This window comes from Denticeps clupeoides, chromosome 11 (genome assembly GCF_900700375.1).
Source record: "Denticeps clupeoides chromosome 11, fDenClu1.1, whole genome shotgun sequence".
Classification (NCBI taxonomy): Eukaryota; Metazoa; Chordata; class Actinopteri; order Clupeiformes; family Denticipitidae; genus Denticeps; species Denticeps clupeoides.
In genome coordinates this window covers 7,726,574-7,751,221 of record NC_041717.1, presented here as the reverse complement: position 1 = coordinate 7,751,221, position 24,648 = coordinate 7,726,574, and the positions used below count along the sequence as shown (strand labels likewise).

At 42.0% G+C, this 24,648-nt stretch overlaps 2 protein-coding genes across 2 annotated transcripts; both read left to right on the top strand.

The window, feature by feature from the left end:
• On the top strand, positions 1-12,403 carry cds2 (CDP-diacylglycerol synthase (phosphatidate cytidylyltransferase) 2). The gene is made up of 13 exons (XM_028997034.1): positions 1-239; positions 2,719-2,855; positions 3,016-3,112; positions 3,445-3,542; positions 4,444-4,583; positions 5,354-5,412; positions 5,649-5,731; positions 6,597-6,684; positions 6,791-6,859; positions 7,370-7,522; positions 7,613-7,732; positions 8,415-8,518; positions 9,545-12,403. The coding sequence occupies exons 1-13, from the start codon at positions 174-176 to the stop codon at positions 9,675-9,677; spliced, it is 1,347 nt and encodes a 448-aa protein (XP_028852867.1). The 5' UTR covers positions 1-173; the 3' UTR covers positions 9,678-12,403.
• Positions 12,404-12,903: 500 nt separating this feature from the next.
• arhgap25 (Rho GTPase activating protein 25) lies at positions 12,904-23,032 on the top strand. Its single transcript, XM_028995444.1, has 11 exons — positions 12,904-13,148; positions 16,255-16,445; positions 16,865-16,946; positions 17,027-17,140; positions 18,020-18,224; positions 18,969-19,101; positions 19,196-19,269; positions 19,358-19,479; positions 19,556-19,707; positions 21,474-22,045; positions 22,158-23,032. The coding sequence occupies exons 1-11, from the start codon at positions 13,088-13,090 to the stop codon at positions 22,357-22,359; spliced, it is 1,908 nt and encodes a 635-aa protein (XP_028851277.1). The 5' UTR covers positions 12,904-13,087; the 3' UTR covers positions 22,360-23,032.
• The last annotated feature ends 1,616 nt before the right edge of the window (positions 23,033-24,648 follow it).

Below are 24,648 nucleotides of genomic sequence, written 5' to 3'. Positions count from 1 at the left end.
GCGGGACTCGCACGCGTCGCCGAACGTGACGGAGGCGTCGGCATAAACTGTAGCCTGCTGGCCCGGAGATTAGCCTATTAGCGTTTTACCTTGTCCGCTCCTCCGCCGACAACGTGACCCGCGCCGGCCCCGGTGTGAGCGCAGTTGCCGTGGCGTGACAGACCCGCGTTAAAATGACGGACCTGCGGCACCGAACCGCGGCGGAAAACGCGCTGAGACACCAGCACTCAGACGACAAGGTATTCGTAGCGGACCTGCTAACCGCTCTCGCCTTCTGTTCCTCCATCACGACGTCTTGTGTAGGTGCTGCTGACGGATGTCACCGAAAAGCGACCCGGGGAGAATACGTGACGTAGACACGTGAACGTGTTGCCTGGTTTAAAAAAAAAAATGTCTTTATTTAGTGGCGTCGAAGCAGCAACTACCAGCAGACCAGTCTGTTGTCCCCACCGCATCCTTGCATGGACCTGCAGGCCAGAAAATCCTTCCAGAGTGGGATCTGGTTGGCTGCCTGGTTGTTGGGTGGTAGTAGCTTAGTGCTCGAACCACACTATGAACCAGAAGGCCCAGGTTCAAATCCCACTTACTACCCTGAGTTCCTCCAGGGGGACTGTCCCTGCCGCATCCTCGCATGGACCTGCAGGTCAGAGTGGGATCTGGTTGGCTGCCTGGTTGTTGGTAAAGGCTGGGATGGGATTCCTCTGTGACGGAGGTGTTTGTAACCCAATTATCTCTCTTTCCTTTGCATAGAGTCTGCGTTGCATTAACATGAGGAATTTAGATTTTCTTTTTTTTTTTATTTAGTAGGATGTTAAATGCCGTAAAATTTAAGTGAACTTGTTTGCGGAGCTCTTACTTTACACGAATCACATTGTCTATTGTGATCCCTAATTGATCTGTGTCAGCAAGTAGGAGTCACTAAACTGGGGTTTTCTGTGGCCAGCGGTCCACAGCTGGCTTTTTGGAGGCGTTCAGTATTCGATGCCATTCCTTTGCCCGGTGGCTTTGTGGTTATTTTGCCAGGATCCGCGTTGCGATGCACCGCTGGCCGAGGTGGATGGAGATTGTGGTAAGCCCTGCTGTGCCCGTCGGTCAAACTTTTGCCTTCTATGGTCATGAAGTCTGAACTGCTCAAAAGCTGAGCGAATCATTGTAAACCGCAGATTCCACTCCTGCCATCACATCATACGTTGGTTTACGTTTGTAATTGGTTTTGTGTGTTGGCATAGTGTTAAAAATCAGTTTTCAATCGAATATTCTGGCATAACTTAAAACAGTCCTAAGGTTACTTATAAGCGAAGAGTATGGAGGTATTGCCAGTAGGGAAAATATCAGTTTTCATGTGAAATGATAGAGAATGCATTGCCTTGCCTATGAATTCTTTCCCTGTTTAACACTGGGCTCTTTGTGGCCTTGATTGGTCGTATGCTGGTAGTCATGCCTCTCTGGTAGTGACTAGTAATGCTGTTTACCATGAGGCTTTTTATTTATTTATTTATTTATTTTTTATAAGACCTAATGTCCATAATGATTATAATGATTCATGAACATCTTACTTATTTTTCCATCATTTGGAACCCCAAATCTTTGGTGATGGATTTTAAATCTGGACTTTTTGTAACCTTGTTAACAGAATTAAGTTATTATAAATATGGGGCAAACAGATGTTCTTTGGCAACCTTTTGAACAACATGGGAGTTGTAGTATATAGACTCTAATGTTATGGACCGAGGTCATGTCATCAAGCATTGTCGAAGCATGCAATAAAAATGTATACCTCCCTACATAATCAATAACCTTGAAGCATATTTCCCTTTAATTAAATAAGTTTAGGATTGGTTTGTTTTGCTCTGTTTTAGATAAAAACCCGATCCGTGTAAAACGTGCAGGCAACAGTGATGTGTGCTTTGAGGAAAGCAGCAGGTTCCATGTTTCATTTGTTTAATTCGGAAGGAATAATCTTTTCGGTCAAACTGGTCCCTGCAGAGGAGGCGAGCTGGAGACTCCTTAGTTCCTGAAGCTCTATTTATGGTCTGGGTGGATATTTTTAACTAGAGCATCCTGAGTGACAGGATGTGGTCTCCATGGAAACCTGCGAGGTCCTATCATTTTAATGGAGCCGGTGTGATTGTTTTTTGTTTTTGAAATCAGGATTTGACCAGTGTTTGGGTGGCCAAGAGCCGCTGCTTTCTCCATGATATAATAATTATTATATTTAGTTTGGAGGAAAAATAAAGGCCACACATTTTTCACCAGACAATGGCGGCAGCTGTGAGTATGTACTGTTTGATGGCACACTTAATGGGCTGTTGCCATGGAGAGGAGAGTGGGGGTCATCTCATGCTCCCCCGCTTCCGGCCTGGGCTTAGATGCGGAGGTTGTTAACAGCTCTTGCCCACTGGTGTCCTCGCTAAAACATTTCAGAGGAATTTAACACCCTTGAACTGTCTTTCAAAAACAAATACAAGCAGTCCCAGCCACAGGCTTAGCATAGATACATTTCTGTGCATCGTTCTCTTGACTTTCACTCGTCTCAAAATGTGTGTTTCTTTTTACACTTCAGCGATGGGTTTGTGTCTTAAGACCTGGGACGGCATCCATCTTGCAGTTGTTGCAGTTTTTTTTTTTTTTTTTTTTTATTTGTGTCTGTGTTGTTGTGCTTGTTGCTATTACTACACTGTCAGTATGTGTCTGAGAAAAGGTCTTTTCCTCTTTAAGGGTTCTGAGACAGAGGGAAGGGCAGACAGGGATGGAGCTTCAGACACTGAAGGCAAACAAGACGTTCCTGAGGTTCCTGTCCCAGCTGATGACACCCCAGAGGTCCTGAACAAAGCTCTCTCAGGACTCTCATCAAGGTATATCTTGTTTTTATTAGTGCAGTGGTACACATCTCTCACATGACTTGAGAATGTTTTATTCTTATTTTCAGTGTGCTCATATTGCGTGGCCGTTTTCCCACTGTGTTAGCATCAGTGTTGCGCCTGCCTGGGTGTTGCTCATGTCTTTCTGTTTTAGATGGAAGAACTGGTGGGTGCGGGGTATCCTGACTCTGGCCATGATCTCATTCTTCTTCTTCATAATCTACCTTGGCCCCATGGTGCTCATGATGATCGTGAGTGGCCCTCCACATCCTCACTCGCAATTTAAGATGAATAAAATTATTCAGGGTCTAAAGTTATACAGCATCTTAAACATGTCAAAAATTAGCTCTTGGGCTTGCTACCAGCTAGCTTTGCTTGGAAATGAAAGATCAGTATGTTGTTATTTGTATTGTCAAATTGACATTGATAGCCCAGTGAAGTGGTTAGAATGCACCAGTTTTCTGATAATTTAGCATGTAAATTTTGATCAGAGTTTCTGAATTTTTGAATGTCTGAATTTCTGCAAACATGGCGTGCCGTGGACCTATCATCATCATCTTGACAGTGGTGCTTCCTGTTGCAGGTTCTTTGTGTTCAGATCAAGTGCTTCCATGAGATCATCACCATTGGTTACAGTGTTTACCATTCCTACCACCTGCCCTGGTTTCGAACCCTAAGCTGGTGAGGCTCTCTCCATCTCTGTCGGCCTCCATTATACCCCCACTCTCCCCCACATCATACATGTGTGCTCGTGCTTTTGTTACACACATTTACAGTAGATCATGAGATGATGAAAGCAGAAGTTGCTCAATCTTGAAGAGGCTAAATCCTCAACATGCGGTGCAGTTTATGTGCCTCAGTCGTGTGGCCTATTTACTGAGATGGCAACATTAGTTGCATAAATGAAATATTAATAATCAGCCTGTTTAATTGCTCTCTTCTTTCTTGCTCACCAGTTTGTCAGAGGTAACAGATTGTTATGTACAGCTGGAAAGTTGTGGACCCTTTAAAATGATCGGTTTTCATTGTTAGATTGTCTCAATTAATTCCATAATTTCTTTTTGCCTCCAGTTTTATTTAATCCAGTTTTATTTGCTAACTTTCTAACATTAGAGGCATCGTAATGATTAGTTGTAAGTAAGTAATTGACCTTGGCATATTTATTTTTCGGTCTCCCTGAGAATTATTATTAAATTGTACAACATTGACATTTTTGCAATAATCCATCAAATGTTTCCTTCAAATTTCCAATAATTTGTGAAATCAATTAATAAACTTGAAAAGCAATTTTTTTAAATGAAAGTAAAACATATGGACATACTAGTGTTGTGTTATTGACCCCCTGCCAAATTTCAAAGGGTTCACATCATTTTTCACAGCTCTAGATCCAGTGAGATTAGTTAGTCTTATACACATAGATTACCCTAGTTTTCTCAGTAGAAATTCTTTATTGTAGAGAATCTTCCATGTGTAGAAAGGTAGAAATGTTCTAGGTTTTACTCTACATGGCTAGTTAATTCCATAGCAACACGTGTGATCGGATTTATTAAGATTCTGTGTGCTAACGTCCTCCATCTCTTAGGTACTTCCTGTTGTGTGTGAACTACTTCTTCTATGGCGAGACTGTGACCGACTACTTCTTCACTCTGGTGCAGAGAGAGGAGCCACTGCGAATCCTCAGCAAATACCACCGCTTCATCTCCTTCGCTTTGTACCTGACCGGTGAGGACCCTGCAGTCAGACACTCCACCCACAGGGCCTTCGACCACTCCACCCACATGTTAAAATATCTGAGCAGTAAAGTGCAGGATGGTAACGTACTAATCACAGAGGAGTATTTCTCATGTCTGCCTGAATTTGGCCCAACAGGAAAAGTGTTTGTGGTTTTACTCCTCCTCTATCTCTACTACTGCCCTCTCCAAAGCTGGAAGTGAGATGTATCAGTTACCTGCTGGTGGAACAGGTCAAAAGCAACAATAATTTTAACCTTGCTGTCAAAATTCCACCGTCTCAAGAAAAGAAGTCATTAGGGAAGTGCTTGTTTCATTTTCTTTTGGTCTGAACAGGATGTGGTTAAGCTCTCCTGCTACAGAGACGCTCCGATCTGCTGCTTCTGGCCGTTTCTTGTTGGCTCCGCCCGAGGTTTGAGCTCCTCTGATAGTGGTGTCAGGCAGCCAAGCTTTAACTTTGACAATGATGTCTGATCGATCCTTTTACTTGTTCTTTGCCCAGTTCTCTAATTGCTGAGTGCTGTAATGGAGGCGGAGTGTCGTGTTTAATCACCTTTTTTCCCCGTCTCTCTGTTCGGAAATGCCAAGTGAGGCTACTCACTTGGCTTTTTAAATTCCATTTCAAAACTCTTGCTTGCCGAATGTTGTATTTGTTGATTTGCATGTGGTCTTATCCTTCCAACATTTTCGTTTTAGTCTTTAGTCTGCTCACTGGTCTTTACAAAAATTGGCTTGTTTATGTGAAACTGTACACTGTTGCAGGATTCTGCATGTTTGTGCTGAGCCTGGTGAAGAAGCACTACCGCCTGCAGTTCTACATGGTGAGTGTTGCTGCATTATTGATGGCGGCGGTCCTAAACATGGACGCGGGGCCCTGCAGAGCTGGGTTGGCTCACGCAGTGAAGCTGCAGACCGAGCAGGACAGAACATGGCATTAATGGAACCCTGGGAGCTGCATGACCTTCACAGTCACCTGTTCTGTTTACACTTTTAGGTGTGTTGTTAACAATGTCCTTTCTCTACTCTTGTCCCCTGCCATCCAACCTTCTGCTCGCAGTTTGGCTGGACCCATGTGACCCTGCTGATTATCGTCACTCAGTCCCACCTCATCATTCACAACCTCTTTGAGGGAATGATTTGGTAAGAAAAATAATTTTTTATCTTTATTGTCGTTGTAGCATTGAGATATTTACAATTGAAATGTTTCAGTACAATTTTGGAGCACAGAAAACTAAAATAAAAACAAAACGGCAGATCAATGGTTTTCCACGCTTACATACATCATATTGCACCTGTTCTCTAAGCAATGTTAACTAACTTACAGTTCACCTGAAGATATTGTTACCTTGTCAAGATTTGAGAATCGAGTAGTACTGCTTGAAATGTGCTGGAAAGGTGCAGTGAAGTCTGTGAATCTGATGTGATAAAGACACGAGGTACAAGAGGGCACATTTTGCATTCACCCATTTAACCTTCAAGAACCAGTCATGTTTTCTTGTAATAAAAATGATAGAATATTGTTTTTTTTTTATTGAAAGTCTGTCCTATAGTATATCTCCTGGACAACTGCAAAATTTTGGATGTAAGACATCAAGTTACTGTCACTGGATTAGCAGTGACCATTTTCACCAGGTGGACCAAAGAGCCCAATTCAAGGCAGCAACATTCTTCCCACAATTGAGTTTGTTTGGTTCACAAATTAGAAAACTCAATCTATCTATACTAGAGCGGTGGCTCGGTTCCTTCAAAAATCTTTGCCAGGATCTTTTAATTTGACTTTTTCCTCTTATGAAGTTCAGGTGATCTTTGACAGGCTAAGAATGAATGTCAGGCTCAGTACAATGTGGGGTGAAATTCAAACTTCCTGCAGTGGGTCCTCCAGGAATAGGTTTCGAAGCCACTGGCATAAAGGTTAATAGCATGTCTAACTGTCATTTCCAGCTGAGGAAGGTGGTGGTGTGCTGTACTAATCCTGTTCACCGATCCTCCAATTTTATCTCGTCAGGTTCATAGTTCCCATTTCCTGTGTGATCTGCAATGACATCATGGCCTACATGTTCGGCTTCTTCTTTGGGCGCACGCCCCTTATTAAGGTAACAGGGTTTTTTTTTTTGTTGATTTCTCCTAATGTGCAACCCTGTCATTGGGTCTAGTTTCGAAAGCGCTGTAATAAACACTGTCCCACTATGCCCTGAGCAGCTGTCTCCCAAGAAGACATGGGAAGGTTTTATTGGAGGATTCTTTGCCACAATCCTGTTTGGAATCCTGGTAAGGGCGCTTTTGTACTCCAACACCCTGACGGACACTCATTCCACACTGAAATCTCCCAGTCAGACATCTTGTTCTATGAACCAGAAGACCCAGGTTCAAATCCCACTTACTACCATTGTGACCCTGAGCAAGATACTTAACCATGAGTTGCTCCAGGGGGACTGTCCCTGATTGTAAACTACTGACTGTAAGTCGCTGTGGATAAGGGCGTCTGATAAATGCTGTAAATGTAAATGGAACCATTTAGGTTGTCCAGCAAATGGAAGTCACTGTAGCGTGCTTCAGAGCCCAGCTTTTCTCTTGTAGAGGAAGCAGAGAATGTGTTGCTGACACACATTGTGTATTTTTACTTTGGATTTCAAGAAAAATGTAACGAATTTGAGTTTAGGAGTTCATCTGGTTTCACTTCTTATTTTTGCTTTTACAGCTAAAAATAAGATATGTTAATTGATATTTCAGACTGCTTTTGATATGGATTGGAGAATTTTTGCCCTCCCCCTCTCGTAGCTGTCGTACGTCATGGCTGGCTACCGTTACTTTGTGTGTCCGGTGGAGTTCAACAACGACTCTAACAGCTTCACCGTGTATTGTGAGCCTTCTGAGCTGTTCCAGCTGCAGTACTACGTCCTCCCCTCTGTCTTGCAATCCGCCACTGGATGGGTCTGTGCATAATCACATGACTGCACACAATTATGTGGACAAATGCTGTCATTGATCCTAATCTGCCATGGACTCTCTCTCTCTCTGCAGACCACTGTGCGTCTTTACCCATTCCAGATCCACAGTATCGCCCTCTCCTCTTTTGCCTCAATCATGGGTCCATTTGGGGGATTTTTTGCCAGTGGATTCAAGAGGGCTTTTAAGATCAAGGTGAGCAAGAGTGGGCAGGATCTTCCATTAATCCGGTTTGAGACTGAACACATCATGCGTTGCAGTATGTGCAGACCTACTGAAATGTAGCTCTGTAGATATCACATGCAATTTTTATTTCATACATCATTAAATTGCAAGAAAGTGCCTTTCTTGCTGTGGGGTAAAAAGTAGGTGTAGTTAACGCAATCACTGTGCTGCATCCTATCATTCCCAATGCATTTTAGTCCCAACTGTATTTCAGTTAACAAACTGAAAAGTAGGACTTTAGATATCACATGCTATTTTTTTTTTTTTTTTTTATATATATATATATATATATATATATATATATATATATATATATATATATATATATATATATATATATATGCAACAAGCAAACTTGCGTCTTTACTTGGCATAGTAATCTGTAGTGTGTACTCCTTACCACCAGGGCTCAGTGTTCAGCCCACTAACCAAATAATTGATTGAATACATGTATCAAAAACCGTCATCTGATGAGTTCTGCTCTCGGAACACTGCCCCTAAAACATATGCAGGTATTGCATTTCCGTATACATTCTGTATATGTATGGGTTTCAGAATGTAGTGCCACTGCTTTAGCCTCTCACACCTAACAGGACCTTCTGCCCACATCCTACCCTCTTTCTGTCTGACCATTATGCATCTCCTGTTCCAGGACTTTGCCAACACTATCCCCGGCCATGGAGGGATCATGGATCGATTTGACTGCCAGTACCTCATGGCCACTTTTGTTAATGTTTACATTGCCAGTTTTATCAGGTATGAGATGTTTGTGTGTGGATAGTCAGTCTTACATGCATTCATATGCCTTGGAAATCATGTTACAGATGCATTTCAAGCATTAAAGTTGAATTTATTTTAGAATGAACCACGATCATGTGAAGGCATATTTTGTCAGAACTCACATTTGAAAATAATCGCTCCCTGCTGCACGACTTCCTCATCCTCATCTTCCTCCACTTGTCTGGGTCGTGGGGGCAGCATCCCAAGTAGGGAATCCCCTCCCCAGGGAGGCGTCCTGGAAACATCTGACCAGATGCCCGAACCACCTCGACTGACTCAATGTGGAGGAGCAGCGGTTCTACTCTGAGTCCCTCCTGAATGTCCGAGCTCCTCACCCTATCTCTAAGGCTGAGCCCGGCCACCCTGCTGAGGAAACTCATTTCGGCGGCTTGTATCTACGATCTCGCTGTTTTGGTCATTACCCAAAGCTCATGACCATAGGTGAGGATTGGGACGTAGATCGACCGGTAAATCGAGAGCCTTGCTTTCTGGCTCAGCTTCCTCTTCACCATGACACCCCATACTCCTGGAGCGCCGCACATAGGGTGCCCCTGGGGACACGGTCCTAAGCCTTCTCCAAATCCACAAAACACATGTGGATTAGTTGGGCAAACTCCCATGCCCCTTCAATCACTAAGCCAGCAAGGGTAAAGAGCCGGTCCAAAGTTCTTTGGCCAGGACGAAAACCACATTGCACCTCCTCTTGGAGTAGACCTTTCCAGGGAGGCTGAGGAGTGTGATCCACCAATTTGTCATGGGACACCCTACCAGGGGCACCAAGTGCCCCAGACAACATTGCTCCTAGGATCATTAGGGCTCTCAAACTCCTCCACCACGATAAGGTGACTAAGGAGGAGGCTGCTGCACGACTTTTAAACAATTAAATTGTTTATTTAATTTTATTTTTTTAAAAAGACATCTACAGGCTGTAGTTCCATCTAATGTTGGTTTTAAGATCCACTCTAATGGTGGTGATAATTGTCATTTATGCCATTTTTGCAGGGGACCCAACCCTTCCAAAGTCATCCAGCAGCTGCTTGCCCTGCGCCTGGACCAGCAGCTCCACATCTTCAACTCCCTGAAGGCTCACCTTATAGAGAAAGGCCTGCTCCCGGCTGTGGAGGAAGCAGCCTAACCTCTGACCCTGCAGGCCACAGAGGGAAACCCCGTGCCGTCCACTCTGGAGGTGGGGGGAACTGAGCACTGCTTAAAAAAGCATGGACACAACCAAGACCAAGGGAGGAGAAGGCCAAACTCAAGCCTTTAGTGTCATTCCATTTAATCTGTCGTGTGTGTGTGTGTGTCTGTGTGAGAGAGAGAGTGCTATAGAGTGTGTGTTCTGTCCACTTTCTAAATGTGACTGTCAGTGTAAATTAATTTTTTTATTTTGTTTTTAACTTACTGTGACTTACTGTAACTTTGTTATGTCAAACAGAATACAGTATACTGCAGCACACGGTAACTGGCTGCCATGTGTACGAGTGTACAACTTCTAAACAGAACCTTGCATATTACTGTTTTTTTTTTTTTTTTTAATTATATATAATACACATTGTATTCTGTTTTATTTTAATGCACTGCTCAACCTGCCCACATTGTTACAGCTTTTTTTCCATTTGTTGTTAAGTGTCCTTTTTGGTTGTGTAATATATTCCCTTGGCATATGCCACTGTATTCAGGTTTTCCCCCTACACTTCTCTCTATATATTGCACACAGTGGTTACAGTTTGTAATTGTGTATGTCACAGTGTGCCAGGCAATGTTCTGTGAAGACAAATGTTCACGTCCTGCCAGTATGTGTATATAAATGTGTAGTTTGGCTGTGGTTGGCCATATATTATGTTAGGTAGCCAGGGATCCGAGGTTTTGGGAGGGAGTCGAACTGGCAATCTGAAACCTCACGGAACGGATACCTACCCGTGACATTTTTACAAAATTGATGGTATCTTTTAGTTAACTCAAATGCAACTAAACCAATTTTTATCAAAATGTTAGTCTGTTTCACAATATCTGTGAACTACCATCTGTTCATTCATTTCAGAGTGAAAGGGTCGGAAAAAGGGCCATAGGATAGGACATTTTTTTTTTTTTTTAAATGTCACCCCTCCATAGTGTCATTGGAGGTTTAATTCTGTTACCTATGCTCATGCCATAGATGGGCCTGTATTATAGTTTTATTTGTAGTTTACTGCTTTGATTATTTTTGTTGTCTGATGAGTATATCTGAAGTGTTGGCGCTTTGTGCTTCAGCTTCTCTTTTAAAGTATAGTGAAACGTGCTGTTAGCTTGTCTGAGCTTAGAGATACAGTCTTGTGGTTGCCAACCTGTTACCATGATGTCTGTTTGCCGAGAAGATCAGATTTTGGCACTTAGTATTTCCTTGCATCGCATGTGCAGTGAACAAGTCGTGCATTTGTGCCCCTTTGTTAGCCTGCAAACTGGCAGCTTCTGATATTGGCCGATTTCTCTGAGGCTTGCCGGGTTGGTTTTGGGTTGGATTCTATATATATATATGAGACTGTGGTGAAATTTGCAGTGTTGGGGTCTCGTGTACAGCTGTTCTGGAAGCGTTTTGACATCTTCGCACAACCCATACCTAAATTATTGCCCTGAGCACACCGAAAGCCACACACGAATGTTTGCCGAGATTTGAATTTGGTGGTTTGCCAGACAGAATATCTTCAATGACTCAGATGGGGTTGTGTGTAACCGAGAAGAATCGACTTGCCATTGATTCACTGCCAAATTGCATATATAAATATATGTATGTATGTATGCGCATTGCCAGAACCTTCCAAGGGATCCCGACGCTCGTGGACAGTTATGATGTTAAGATGTTTTGTTTTCTCACCCTTTTGCCTGATTCTGTGATTGGATTCAGGAATAAGGAACTCTGAGGAACAGTCTGAATACTTCACACACCCAACATTTTTATTTACAACAACATTTATTTCTCATATAGCCCAAAATCATATACAGTATGTCTCAAACAGGCCTTAGAGTGGACACACCCCTCCCCTAAAATAAAGTTACGTTGCGATGAGTTACGTTTCATAGTTCATAGTGCTGAGGTTTGAAGGTTACTTCTGCCATGTACATAGGATCCATGTGGCACCCAAAATAAGTACCCAGCAGTCAGACTCTTTCCGCACTGCTCTGGTTTGTAGTTCTACACACAACATACTCATTTTAAGATTGTTGATCATACCACCCCCCTCATAACTATTAATAAAATGTTGCTTGTGATTATATTTTAAATTGTTTTTAAATACGACTGTGAAGATATGACTTGCCCCCTGTGCAAATCCTTTTATAGAAAATGATAGAGACTATACGGAGACGAAAATTTATACGGTATGCTTGAGTATAGAAGATTTATGGTAAATGACCCATGCTTGCATTCATCCGAGCTATTTAATTTAACTGGTGCCTCGTTATTTTGCGGCTCTTTGCTCCGGGTTTTTAGACTCCCTTCAGTGTAAAAGTTCTGTCCGGTAGCAGAATTACCGATGGTGCAAGCTACTGTAAGGCTTGAGTGTGGGTGTGGCAGGGGGTGTATTCCGAACAGTATGCCATAACAGGATCACTAGAGTGGGCTAGAGGTGTAACTTTCATTCTGTCCACATTAGTCCCACTCATGACCTTTCGATATATTTTAAGCTTTAAAAAGTGGTCTTGCAGTTCATGGATGTCCAAACCCCCCCCAGTCCCCCATCTCTGAACGTACCCAAACTTCATGACCGTTTGGTTTTACGTTTCTCTGTTGTCATATTAATAATAATAATTATTATTATTGTTACTGTTATTATTATGTGGGCCTCTGGATTTTTTTGTCAAATGCCATTAAAGGTTATAGCTCAGCGTCTGTGTGTGCGTGTGCTAATTTTTACATTTTCTTCCTCTGCAGCGTGCATTGACTTCCTTTTTTTAAACCCACCTCTTTTGAAAACCAGGCTATGCCCTGATAAGATTCAGCAAATCATTGACGGTCAACAGGCCGTTACCTACGGCTGAAAATGGAGTCTGTGCCTCTATGATTTGAGCTGCTGTGGTGGGAATTAGAACTCTGCCCACTTCCTTTTTTTCAGTGGCATAAAATGACAGCAGCCTGAAGGTTTGATGGTATTTTTGTTGCACTCCACAATGTGTGTGTGTGTGTGTGTATATATATATTCACACACAGTGAGCGTTAATTTGTTCTTTACTAAACATTTACGCTTCAGAGCTGCACTCAGGCCAGATACCCCGTCCAGAAAAAAAAAAAAAAGTAAAGCACACCACACGTTGCAGGGGCAAGAGACGACGTGTTCAAAAGTGCTGCTGCTGCTGCTGCAGCAAAAAGAAAAAAAGAAGAATGATGAGTAAAGGAAGGAGGAAGTGAGGTGCCGAGACCGCGAGATTGAGCGACTGGCTGACTAGATTGAGAGTGACTGACTAGAAAGAATGTGCAGTCGGTGTGTGCGAGTGTGTTAGTGTGTGTTTGTGTGTGAGTGTGTGTGTGTGTGTGTGTTTACGGAGAGAGACTGACCTCTCCCATGAAGAACAATGTCTCTCAAGCTGCCACGGAACTGGGACTTCTCTCTGAAGACAGATGCGGCGAGGATTGGTAAGATCATGGCCTGTCTCTGCGCGGGTCTCAGGATTTCTTCCAGCCTCTTACATCCCAGGGGCTGGATTTGGACTGGTGTGTGTGTGTGTGTGTGTGTGTGTGTGTGTACATGTGGAATTATAAAGCAGGCATACTTTTATGAGTGGTATCGCTAACCTCTTGAGAACAGCCTGGGCTTGTTGTCACTTGTATCAGCTTCGAGAGCCCCGCTTGTGTGTTTCGTTTTTTTTCCAAATTTGTTGAAGTGTGTACAGTGTGCACGTCAGTATTATACATGTGGATGCATGTTCAAAATGCATAGTTTAGATTTTCTAGACCATCTAGTTATGAACATCAAAAGCATGCACGTAAATGCGTTTCGTACTCAAAGTATGAATAGCGCTGAGACAAACTATTTAAGTGAACAATTTACACACTTTTTCAGTCTTCTACATACTTAAAAAGAAGCATGTGTGCTTTTATGCAGCTTCTTTTTTACACTTTTGTATGCAAACCTATTTGCAGGAAGTTAAGCAGTAAAGAACTATGAATATTGTTTCGTGTCGATTTTTCACTTTATTTTCAGCTCAGATTTGTAACAGTCTACACCAGGACCGGGCAGACTGGACAACAGGCCATGTGTTCCGCACATATCTGTACATGCTGTATCACAGCAGCGTGGATTAATCAGAACATTCCTGTTTATTTCAGGAGAGGCCGGTAATCATATCCTGGGATATTTCCCTTTGCTTTTATAATGATTTGAAGCTGGAGTATGTATGGCAAATCTGAGGCAGCTTTGGGGAACACAGTGTTCTCGACCTCCCCAGCAGAATATGATTAGGGTGGGCTGACCGCTGCCTCGATCACAATTCCAGCACCTGATCAATACTGAAACTCCAGAGAAGGTGTCTACCTCCTTTGTTTGCGCAGAATGCAGCACAATATGCAGCTTTTTCATATTTCAGGGGAGAACAGTGTGACATGTCCGGGTGCATCAGCACAGTGTTGTGGAGCGCTGCATTTGCAAGACGTCTCTGGTTTCCTCTGTTTAGTCAGAACTGAGTTTAGACAGGAAGCTGATGAAATTCTGCCAAATTCTGCCTCATGAAAGTGTTTTCTTCTGGAGAAGACCTACAGTCGTCATAAACATAGAGGAAACCATTGCAGTTTTTTGGAATTTCATCAGCCTAAAATACAATTTTTTTGTATGGAGTTTATAAAGGCTACATAAAGAGTTAAATATACCATGCATTCATATATATGTTAACATATAGATTTGCATGATGCAGAAGTTCCCTTTTAATTATCCTGAAGATAACTTATCCCCCCAAATCTGTGGTCCAGTAGAAGATATCTTCAGAACCTTGTGACTCTAGTGACGCCATACCATGTGTGTCGGCCTAACATTCAAACTGAGTGCATCAGATGCCCATATCGACATGGGCTGCAAATAGACCAAAGAGACGTGAGCGATCTCTAGCACAGGTCAATGATGCCGCCATTTCCTGTTTATCTGAGCAGGACGATGTTCTGCACCACCCTCTCATCTACAGATGCAGGTCATACAGAAATGACCAGGATAGGATCAGAGGCGCTCAGACTGCCTCAGTCAGACCTTCTCTCGTGCCTTTGGTTTCCATATCTTTAGATTTTTCAATATTGCTAGTAAAAAACTAGTAAAAGTGAATGATGTTGAATTGAAAATACCAAAAGTGACAAAGTTAGAAATAGTCAATCACACAGATGAAGGCAGTTTTATTGCTTTTTTAAGCAGTGCAACTGTATTATTAAGATCACTGCAAAAAGCTAATGCAGTAATGAACCCAGCATTCCACTGGAACTCAAGACTAATTGTTGCTGATAAAGGCCCTCTCTACATGTAGTGGCCTAGTAGGTAAGGAATCATCCCCGTAATCGGAAGGTTGCTGGTTTGAATCCTGATCCACCAAGGTGCCACTGAGCAAAGCACCGTCCCCACACGCTCACCAAGGGTGATGGTTCAATTCAGAGGACACATTTCGTTGTGTCACCGTGTGATGTGCTGCAGTGTTTCACTTTCACTTCATATTCAACATTAACAGACATTTCCAGCTGCCACTGGCACGTGTGAATGACAACTGAGTTTAGATCAATTCAATGTGATTTTTATTGTTTTATATATGAAACTAGGACATTTCCAAATGATTCAACTTTTGAATGTGTGCATGTGTAAAACAGATCTGTTCATTATTACTAATATTATAACTGATTTATCCAAAACTTTTATTACCCGCTGCAATAATTAACTGGGTAAAACAGTCAAATATGAGTGTTGGGTCCACATCAGTTTTTTCTAAAGTAGTTTATTATCTTTTCCAGAGCTGTGTACTCTTTTTATTACTGTGACTGTTTAGTTCACATTTTCCACAAGAAGAATCACAGACACAAAAAAAGGAAGACTGGTTTAGTGCAGAATTCTACACAAAGATCTTTTCATTTATGAATCCCATGATCATCAGGCACCTTCATGCATTTCAGACTCAATGAATCCATACATAAGCCTAAGAAGTGTGGTGTCCACCGATAAGCTTCTCTTTAATGTTCCAGAGCCAGGGATTATGCCTTTTAAATTGAGATTGCAGAATGGCAGTTTGGTATTTTAAAGTATTTTAAATCAGCACCTGTAATGTATACCTGTGTCAAAGGAAGGAAATATGTTGCAAAACATAAATGAAGCGTTGTGTTACTTGACACAGCATGTTGTGTGAGCCTGTATTTTGTCCACGCATTTTTATGGAGCAACAAATATTTATAACATTTTATTAGAAATGAATTTTACTCACATTTTGTGCGTATGAATATAAGCATAATGTTGCATCTAGTGACTTGATTGTATCAAGAAGAATTTTGGATTGAAAAACCACTCAACAACCACTCAATCCACAGTAGGGATGCGAGGGCGGGGACATTGGGTGCCGGGCCCTGGGTGAACCCACCACAAGGCACACTGTCACTACACTTTAGTGTCACAGATCCACCTAACATGCATGATTTTGGATGGCAGGAAGCTATACAATGCCTGTAATATATGGCCATTTGATCGATTAGTTTTTATTCTCTCTTTTGTCATCCATCGCGTTAGCTCGCTCGCGGAGCATCATGCCGGGGGAAGGAAGCCCAGGGTCCTGCCCGAAGAGGTCGCTGGAGAAACCTTTGAAGATGGGATGGCTGAAGAAACAGAGGTCCATAGTAAAGAACTGGCAGCTGCGCTACTTCGTGCTGAGAGGGAGCATTCTTACTTATTACAAGGATGACAGGGAGACCTCTTCTCAAGTAAGTGAGAGTCGTGAAAGATCGGTGTAAAATGTCCTGTTGCTGTAATTCTGCTGGTTCTACTAAGCTCTTTTCCCTCACACATCTTCCAGATTTTTAAAAAAATTCTGTTCATTTTTTAATCTTGTTTTTAGCCTTTAGCTAATGTGGCCAGAATCCCCTTTTTTAAGGAGAAGCAATATGACGTGTGAAAGATTTTCTCCATTTGAACTGTGCCCGTGTACAGTCACTGTTGCCCTATTTTTCTTCTTTTTTTAAGAAATCATACTCATGAAACTGAGAACATGGGTGTAGCCTCGCATGTCAAGTGTATATTAAATAAAAGAACACCGCATGTTGTACTCACAGCGAAGAGACTCGTTTTCAGAACAGAAAGTAAGAACAGTCTAGTCACCCATGCTGTCCTATTTTGCTCAAAGGGACAAATCCAGCTGTGGTCATGTCAGGTCAATGATCTGCCAACAACTGCAGAAGACAAGTTCCTGTTTGAAATCATACCACGTAAGGTTTCAGATGTCTCTTAACTCACCAGCACTGAGCACTGGGGATGTAACACATTCATGAGAGGTCTGTTTCAACAGCCAGCGTTGGAGATCGCGAACGTGAACCTTACGTCCTGATGGCCCGCACACAGACGGAGATGGAGGAGTGGGTCCGCAGCATCCGCAGAGTGATTGGAGCACCGTCCAGTGGAGGTACACAGTCTCCGTTCTTAGATTTATTAAATATCATTCAACTGCGCATGAGCACACCATGACTATAGGACCCCCTGTCAAAAAAATGAACTAGCTACATTTACTTTTATTGCATTTATCAGACGCCCTTATCCAGAGCGACTTACAGTCAGTAATTACATAAACACTCCCCCCTGGAGACACAAGCGTCTTTCTCAGGGACACAATGGTAGTAAATTGGGTTTGAACCTGTGACTTTGTGGTTCTCTGGGTCAAAGGTGGTAGTAGCCTAGTGGGTAACACGCTTGCTAATGAACCAGAAGACCCAGGTTTAAATCCCACTGACTACCATTGTGTCACTGAGCAAGACACTTAACCCTGAGAGTCTCCAGGGGGGGACTGTCCCTGTAATTACTGATTGTAAGTCGCTCTGGATAAGGGCGTCTGGTAAATGTTGTAAATGTAAAATGAATGTAGGTGAGCGTCTTACCCTCTACCTTCTACCCTCTCCTATCATACTGCAACAGTCAACTATGACAATCCCTGTTCTGAGATCACACATGTGGCAATAGGGAGGCAAAGGGAATTAATTTCAGCCTTCACACTCCGACACAACCCCCCCTGGCAGACTTGCCAGGCCTATTTGAAAGTTTTTTGATTCTCAAATTATGAATTGATTACTTAGGACTGATTAGTCTCCTTTCCCCCTATGAATATTCATATATTCTGCATATTGCACAATGAACTGTTGTATGCCACTTGTACCATAGTTCTATGAATAGATGAGCACAGTGAGTCTTTTATTTCATTAATGTATCATTATGTCTGTTGCTTGCCTCATAATAACTATTAAAATAAGCCTGGCCATCATTTCATGTCCTTCCTCTCATTATCCCTCAGTGTTCGGTAAAGCCCTGGGGGACATCATGGCTTATGAGAAGAGGTCTGGTTCTCACACTGTGCCCATCCTAGTCGAGAAGTGTTCCGAGTTCATTCGTGTGCATGGTCTGAGCGAGGAGGGCATCTTCCGGCTTCCAGGCCAGGATAACCAGGTCAAACAGTTCAGGGATGCATTTGATGCTGGAGAGAGACCTTCCTTCCCCAGGTAACTGTCATGTAGCTGCTACTGTTACAATTATTTTAATCATTTCCAATTTAAAACAATACATACCATCTGCTAAGTTACTGACATACTAGTATATCTAAATATCTGGTTACTCATCATTTAAAGTGCAATTTAAGACAAAGACATGATAATCTACAACTATAGAGGAACTCTGCTTGTTTGTGTGTTGCATTCATGCTGTGCATACGTGTTGTGTTGTGACCAGTGACTAGTGAGGCAAATGATGGGAGGCTGGGTAATGTTTCTGGTCACATGCCCCAAACAGTGACTTTTTTTCAAATTATTCTCTACAAAGAAGGCCAGAGCTTCTAACTTATAAAATGGCAACCTGTTGTCTTGGCATGTTAAGGGGAATATCAGAAAAATAGATAAAAATAGTGTTCAATGTGTTGGACCATCCTACCCTGAGGTACTTGCCCCACTTCCTACATAATCCAATTTAATAATCCACTCATGGTAACTTGCTATGTAGATATCTTTTGTCTGCAACTACAGCACACCAATCCCATAGGATGGGTTGTGCTATAGTTACAATAAATGTAGGGTAAATGTGTATATATGTCATGAAAGTGTAGTAAATAAATGAATCTTCATTTAATCAAAATTCCTGCATTATATGTTTCTGCCAGTGCTACCATGTTGCCACCAATGGGGGCTCTTTTTTTTGCCAACCACATATCCGTAGTATTACTAAAAAAAAATGCATTTCTTTGTCCTCTGCAGTGACACTGACGTTCACACGGTGGCGTCCTTACTCAAGTTGTACTTAAGGGAGCTTCCTGAGCCTGTGGTGCCCTGGAGTCAGTACCAAGATTTTCTAGACTGCAGTAACCAGCTGGATGCCAACACTGCTGCGGTACTGCAGTTCATTACGCTTATTACTGCACCATGGTAGAAATACAAATAAAACCTGCACAAAACTGAACAGTGTGTGTCACATCACCTTACAGGGCAGAGAAAACTTGGTAAAGCAGATTGCCCTGCTCCCAACTGTAAACTACAACCTTCTCAGTTACGTATGCAGGTGAAGGAGAGTAAATAACATCTCATTTAGATCTTTATAGCACAGTTATAAATGCTGAATATTTTTAATCTTTTTTTTTCTGTGATAGATTCTTGTATGAGGTTGGTCAAAATGCAAAAGTGAACAAAATGAGTGTGGAGAATCTGGCTACAGTTATAGGAGTTAACCTCTTCAAGCCTCAGATGGAAGATGCCATCACCTTGATGAAAGGTAGGTCTACACCGGTGCATTTCAGGTCCATTTCTGAGGACCAACCTTGCAACATGTGCCTTCCTGATCCTTACAGGAACCCCTCAGATTCAGAAGGTGATGACTGTGATGATCAGACACCATGAGCTGCTCTTCCCCTTTTCAAACGATGCCCCCAAGTCCCCAACTGTCAAGAAAACCAAAGGCAAGAAGTTGAGAACCAACTTTGTGGGCTGGGAGGCTGCTGAGGTAACAGATGAACGTTTTACTGAACGTTTTTACTTTTTACCACTGTTTCCCTCTGTTCATGTCAAGTAGGATTACCTTATTATAATGCAGATTTCATGTACATGAGCGTTCACAATACTCAAAACATGAGCGTTCACAATACTCATCTTTCTCTAAAACAATCTAAATGATCTAAATCTAAATCTACTGGCCATTCTGTATGACATGTTCACACTCTGAAAGGCACCACTTCAGATTACAGAAATATATTAATTGCAGTCAGTATGAACTGTGAACTGACGTAGTATTAGAAGTCAGTGGTTAGACTGGATGTAAAGGCTTCAGCAATCAGAGAAATTACAGATAAATAGCAGCACTAGGTGGAGTTACCTGAGCATGCGAGCAAGTTGTGAAGGAGCTCGTCATTTTGCATATAAAGTTACATACGAAGGTCGTTGTTCCAGCCAGGTTAAATTAAATGGACGACCAAATGACTGAATAACAAATTCAAATCAAATTCAAATTCAAATTTTTTTTGTCACATACATAGTCATACACGGTATGATATGCAGTGAAATGCTTTTTGCGACTACTACAGACCACAGTATTGCAAATGTTGCAAGTATACAATGAACCAATATGCAAATATTGCAAACATATCCAAATATTACACTTTTACGTCTTTAACATAAAATATGTGTAACTGGTAGGGTGAAGGTGTGCAAATGAGTTAAAGACAATGTTTAAAAAAAAGAGAAAAGAGCCATAAAAAAAGAGCAGTAATGTAAAAAGCGCAAAGTGATTTTGTGTAAAGTGATTTTTTGCAAAGTGATTTTGGGCAAAAGAGTCCGTAGTGATTGGAGGTGAAAGTGAAAGTGCTGGAGTTCTATGTAGTGTTGATGTTGAGAGCTCGGACAGCCTGCGGGAAGAAGCTCCTCCTCATTCTCTCTGTGTTGGACTTCAGGGAGCGAAAGCGCTTCCCTGATCGCAGCAGAGAGAAGAGTCCATTGTTGGGGTTAAATTCAATTTAATTTAAATTATAATTAAAATAATAAAAGCCTGACAAGTATATTGTTAAAATGCAGATCATAAATCCTACATACTGGCATTTATCTAATTTAGGGCTGCAACAACTAATTGATCTGATTGTTTATAATCGATCATCACGTGGATGCATGTCGCAGGTATGGGTGTAAAACTATTGCGACGTAGGATGCTGCAGCTACAGGCGGAAAATGGGAAACAGAAAAAGGGTATACGGATATAGGATTCAGGGTAAAAGGCACCCGGGGAACAATATGTGAGGACGGTAGGTTGATCAAGAGGACCTCGGTAGCACCATGGCACTTCGGGATTTGACCCTGCAACCTTTTGATTGCTTTCCTTACCTGCTAGGCCACCACTAAACTACTGTGATTGATAGACTGTTGTTGCCCATCAAAATATTCAGAATTCAAAGTGGCAAAGCACCCTTCACCCATCTTTAATGTTCTGAAACTGTATGCATCATTAGGAATAGGACAAATATAGGAAGTTGTTTTTATATTAACATATATATATACACACACACACACACACACATATATATATATACCATTAAAACTAATTGAACTAGAAAGATTCATAAATGTCTATTTTAAAAAAATGTGAACAATGTTGACGGTCGTAGTGATTATCAAATTATTGGTTTCACCAACTGTACATCTACAAGGGCGATCTAGAGAGTACCAAAATTGATCTATCAGTGAGAGTAGGAATAAAAAGGTAAATCCACGTCTGTCTTGCAGTGTGAAAACTCCTCCCTGTCTGAATCTCCCGAAGAAGAGGATGCAGGAACACCAGAGACAGAGACCAGGGACGGCTGGCCGTCTGACGATTCTCCCTCCTCTCCCCCAACGGAACTGTGGCGTGAAAGTCCCCGTAAGCGTACTCAGACTCTGCCCAGCCTGATCAGCCCAGGCTCGGGCAAACTGACCAGAGAGGACGCCCCCTACAGGTGGAGCCGTATCACAGAGATATGTGAGGAGAAGGAGGAGAAGACCCTCTCGGAGGACATCTTCAAAATCCTGGATCTTCAGAGAGTGTCGCTGTTCTCGCAGAAGCAAACCGAGGGGCCGCAGACAAGGATGGATGATGAATGCACAAAAAGAACGAACAGTCGCAGTGCAACAAAGCCAAGAGAGGCTCCTACATCTCCTGACACAGCGGCCATGGCGCGTTCCCCTCCATCGCTCGTACAAAAAGCTGAAAACTGCCCTGTCAGAGAGGAGCCTGTAAAAGTTACCCCGGTGGCTGCTTCACAACCCAAGCAAGGTGGCCTGGGAGACAGTGTTGGAAACGGTGGCAGTGTTATTTTGAGGTCTGTACCACACAGCCAAGTCCAACAGCCGAAACACGAACTTAGGTGTGTTTGTTTAGAGTGGAAAGTGCATAGTGTAAATGCAACTGAATATAACTCTCTTCATCAACAGTCTGCAGCAGAGGAATCAACAGCTGACTGCCCTGGTGGCAGAACTGCGCTCGGCGCTGGACGCTGAGAAGCAGCGGGTGGCCGCCCTGGAGATCCGACTCCGCCAGGTCGAGCGCAGCCGTGACGAAGCTCTGAAACAGAACCAGGAACTGGACAAAGAGATCCAGCACTTCCTCAGCAAAGCTCCTTCCGGACCCCCATAAAGCCCAGAGAGAGACCCAGCGGCTCCATAACAGCCAGCAGGGTGTGTTAAGAACAGCAGCTGCTATGAAGTCTTACTTTAAGGCCTGCGGACGTTCAAAAGGAAATGAAATCCTGAAGCAGTGTTAGCTGTTGTATAAACCTTTTGATATTTTTGTTTTATGCAGAGATCGGTTGATTTAGTGACTTGATTAATAACTGATATTCAGTGTTAACCACACATCACATACAGTGTTGAAATGGTGTTCGACATACCTCAAGGAATTTTTAGAACGGTATTTCACTGATCACTTTTCTAAACTCTCATGCAGGTTTGAATATCTCCTGTAGCCTACAGATAAAACTGTTATAATTTTATAATGTGTCAAAACACCAAAAAATTGACAAAACTGAAAATTTCTGTATTTCCTTCACAAACCTTTTCAAAATTGGCTGTTGTGGTGTTATTAACGGCTACTGGCCGGCTGAAGGGAAGGCATGGTCTTGTTGTTTCATTCTACAGAGTGACAGAAATGCTGGTATGCATTTGTACTGAAGATGATGCCGAAGATGAATGTGTAGGAATGTCCTGCTGGGTTCCCCTCCATTGATGTAAGCAACATAAAGTTAATTATTGTAAATTATTGTGCAAGGTGTATTATTGACACCAGTATGCAATAAAATGTTTTAATCTGGCTGACCATTCATGCATCACATCTTTATCTGTCCTGGTGGGGTCCATGTAATGTTTTTCATCGCAAAAAGATAATAAATTTTAATAAATCTAATTTTGTACTCTCTTTCTACACAACAATTTAAAAAAAATCATGAACACAAATCTTTTTTCAGATGAATTCATTGCAGTTTTTAAATCATGCAAAAGTCCTCATAATATCAATATCCTTAGTTCTATTGTCTTTGAGTTCTCCACCATTATGGAATATGGTGCCCCTGAAATTACATAAATTGCAGGAGCAGTGAATCTGGTCAACCTTTCAAATGGTTTTGATTCCATGTTTATTATGGCAATTTCTAACTAAGATGCTGAAAAGCCCACAGCAGCATGTTGTGGGTGGACTGATTTGTGGGAATGTGAGTTGAGATAAAAGGCCACAACAGATAAGGATGCTTTAAATGTACAACAATGGCAGGAATGTATTCAGAATAAAAAAAAGGGTTCATTCATTTAGGACAGTCGAGCTGTCATGGGTTTTAAACAGACTGTGAAATGTTAACACGCCTGTCAGTTTATAGTAATACCTAAATAAATGTATAACAAAAAGTTCCTATAATCCTAATCTTGACTGACATTTGGGAAATTCTTTAAAGGTCAAAAAAGTGTATAATTTTGTGTAAAAAAAAAAGGGATGTAAAGCACAGAGCAAAGTGGGGGAAATCATTTGACCTATGTTCACTAGGTCAGTTTACCATTTATGGCTCCATCACGATGACCTTTACCACTCTGCTGTCACCCTATTCAGGCACACCCAATGGCAAAGTGAGCTCTTTTACGTAAAGGAACGAAGCATACAGTATGCTGGAATCTCCTTTGACGCAATATGGCTGCCTGGATGTGGGAGGCCACGTTTGGGTTCTTCATGTGTTGATCGGCAAGAGGTGTTCAACAGTCCTGGCCACATAACTTTGCTACTCGAGCGTGCAGATAACATATTCCCAGCACTTCCGATATGTATGTTTGTTTGTCCTTAGCATATGGAGACACCGCGCAGTGAAGGGCAGCACCTTACATGGGCTTCACGAGGGCAGGCCAGAGCAGAAGGTGCCACATATAAACATTGAAAAGTACTGATGCAGAGCCCGCAGTCTTTGGGTTCTTTTGGTTTGATGCTTTACAAAATGCTGTTCCTAATTTATAAGAACTTTTGAGAAAGTTCCAGAAACTCTCCTGTTAAAGTTAGTTCTGGGTTTCAATACACATACAAAAAAAACAAAACGAAAAGTAAAACACAGAACAATGCTCCTAAAACACCACTAAAGAATTCATTAAATGACACAAATTTAAACATAAAAAGTGAAAAGTAAATAAGAGATAAAAATGTAACTCTAAAAGATTTACTAAATGGTTGACACAACTGCAAAAATATTAAAGATGAATGATTTTTCTGTTAACTGAACATATTGTATTACAGTATACATTTTTCCATACAATTTCCTACGAAACTCATTAAGATGAAAATTTACGATTATCATGGAAAATTTGGTTAATTATGGTCTTTAGAACCCAAGCAAAGAAAGCAATGTCCGCTCAGGCCCAGGCCTCTCGCACACCCCATTTCATTTTAAATTCATTT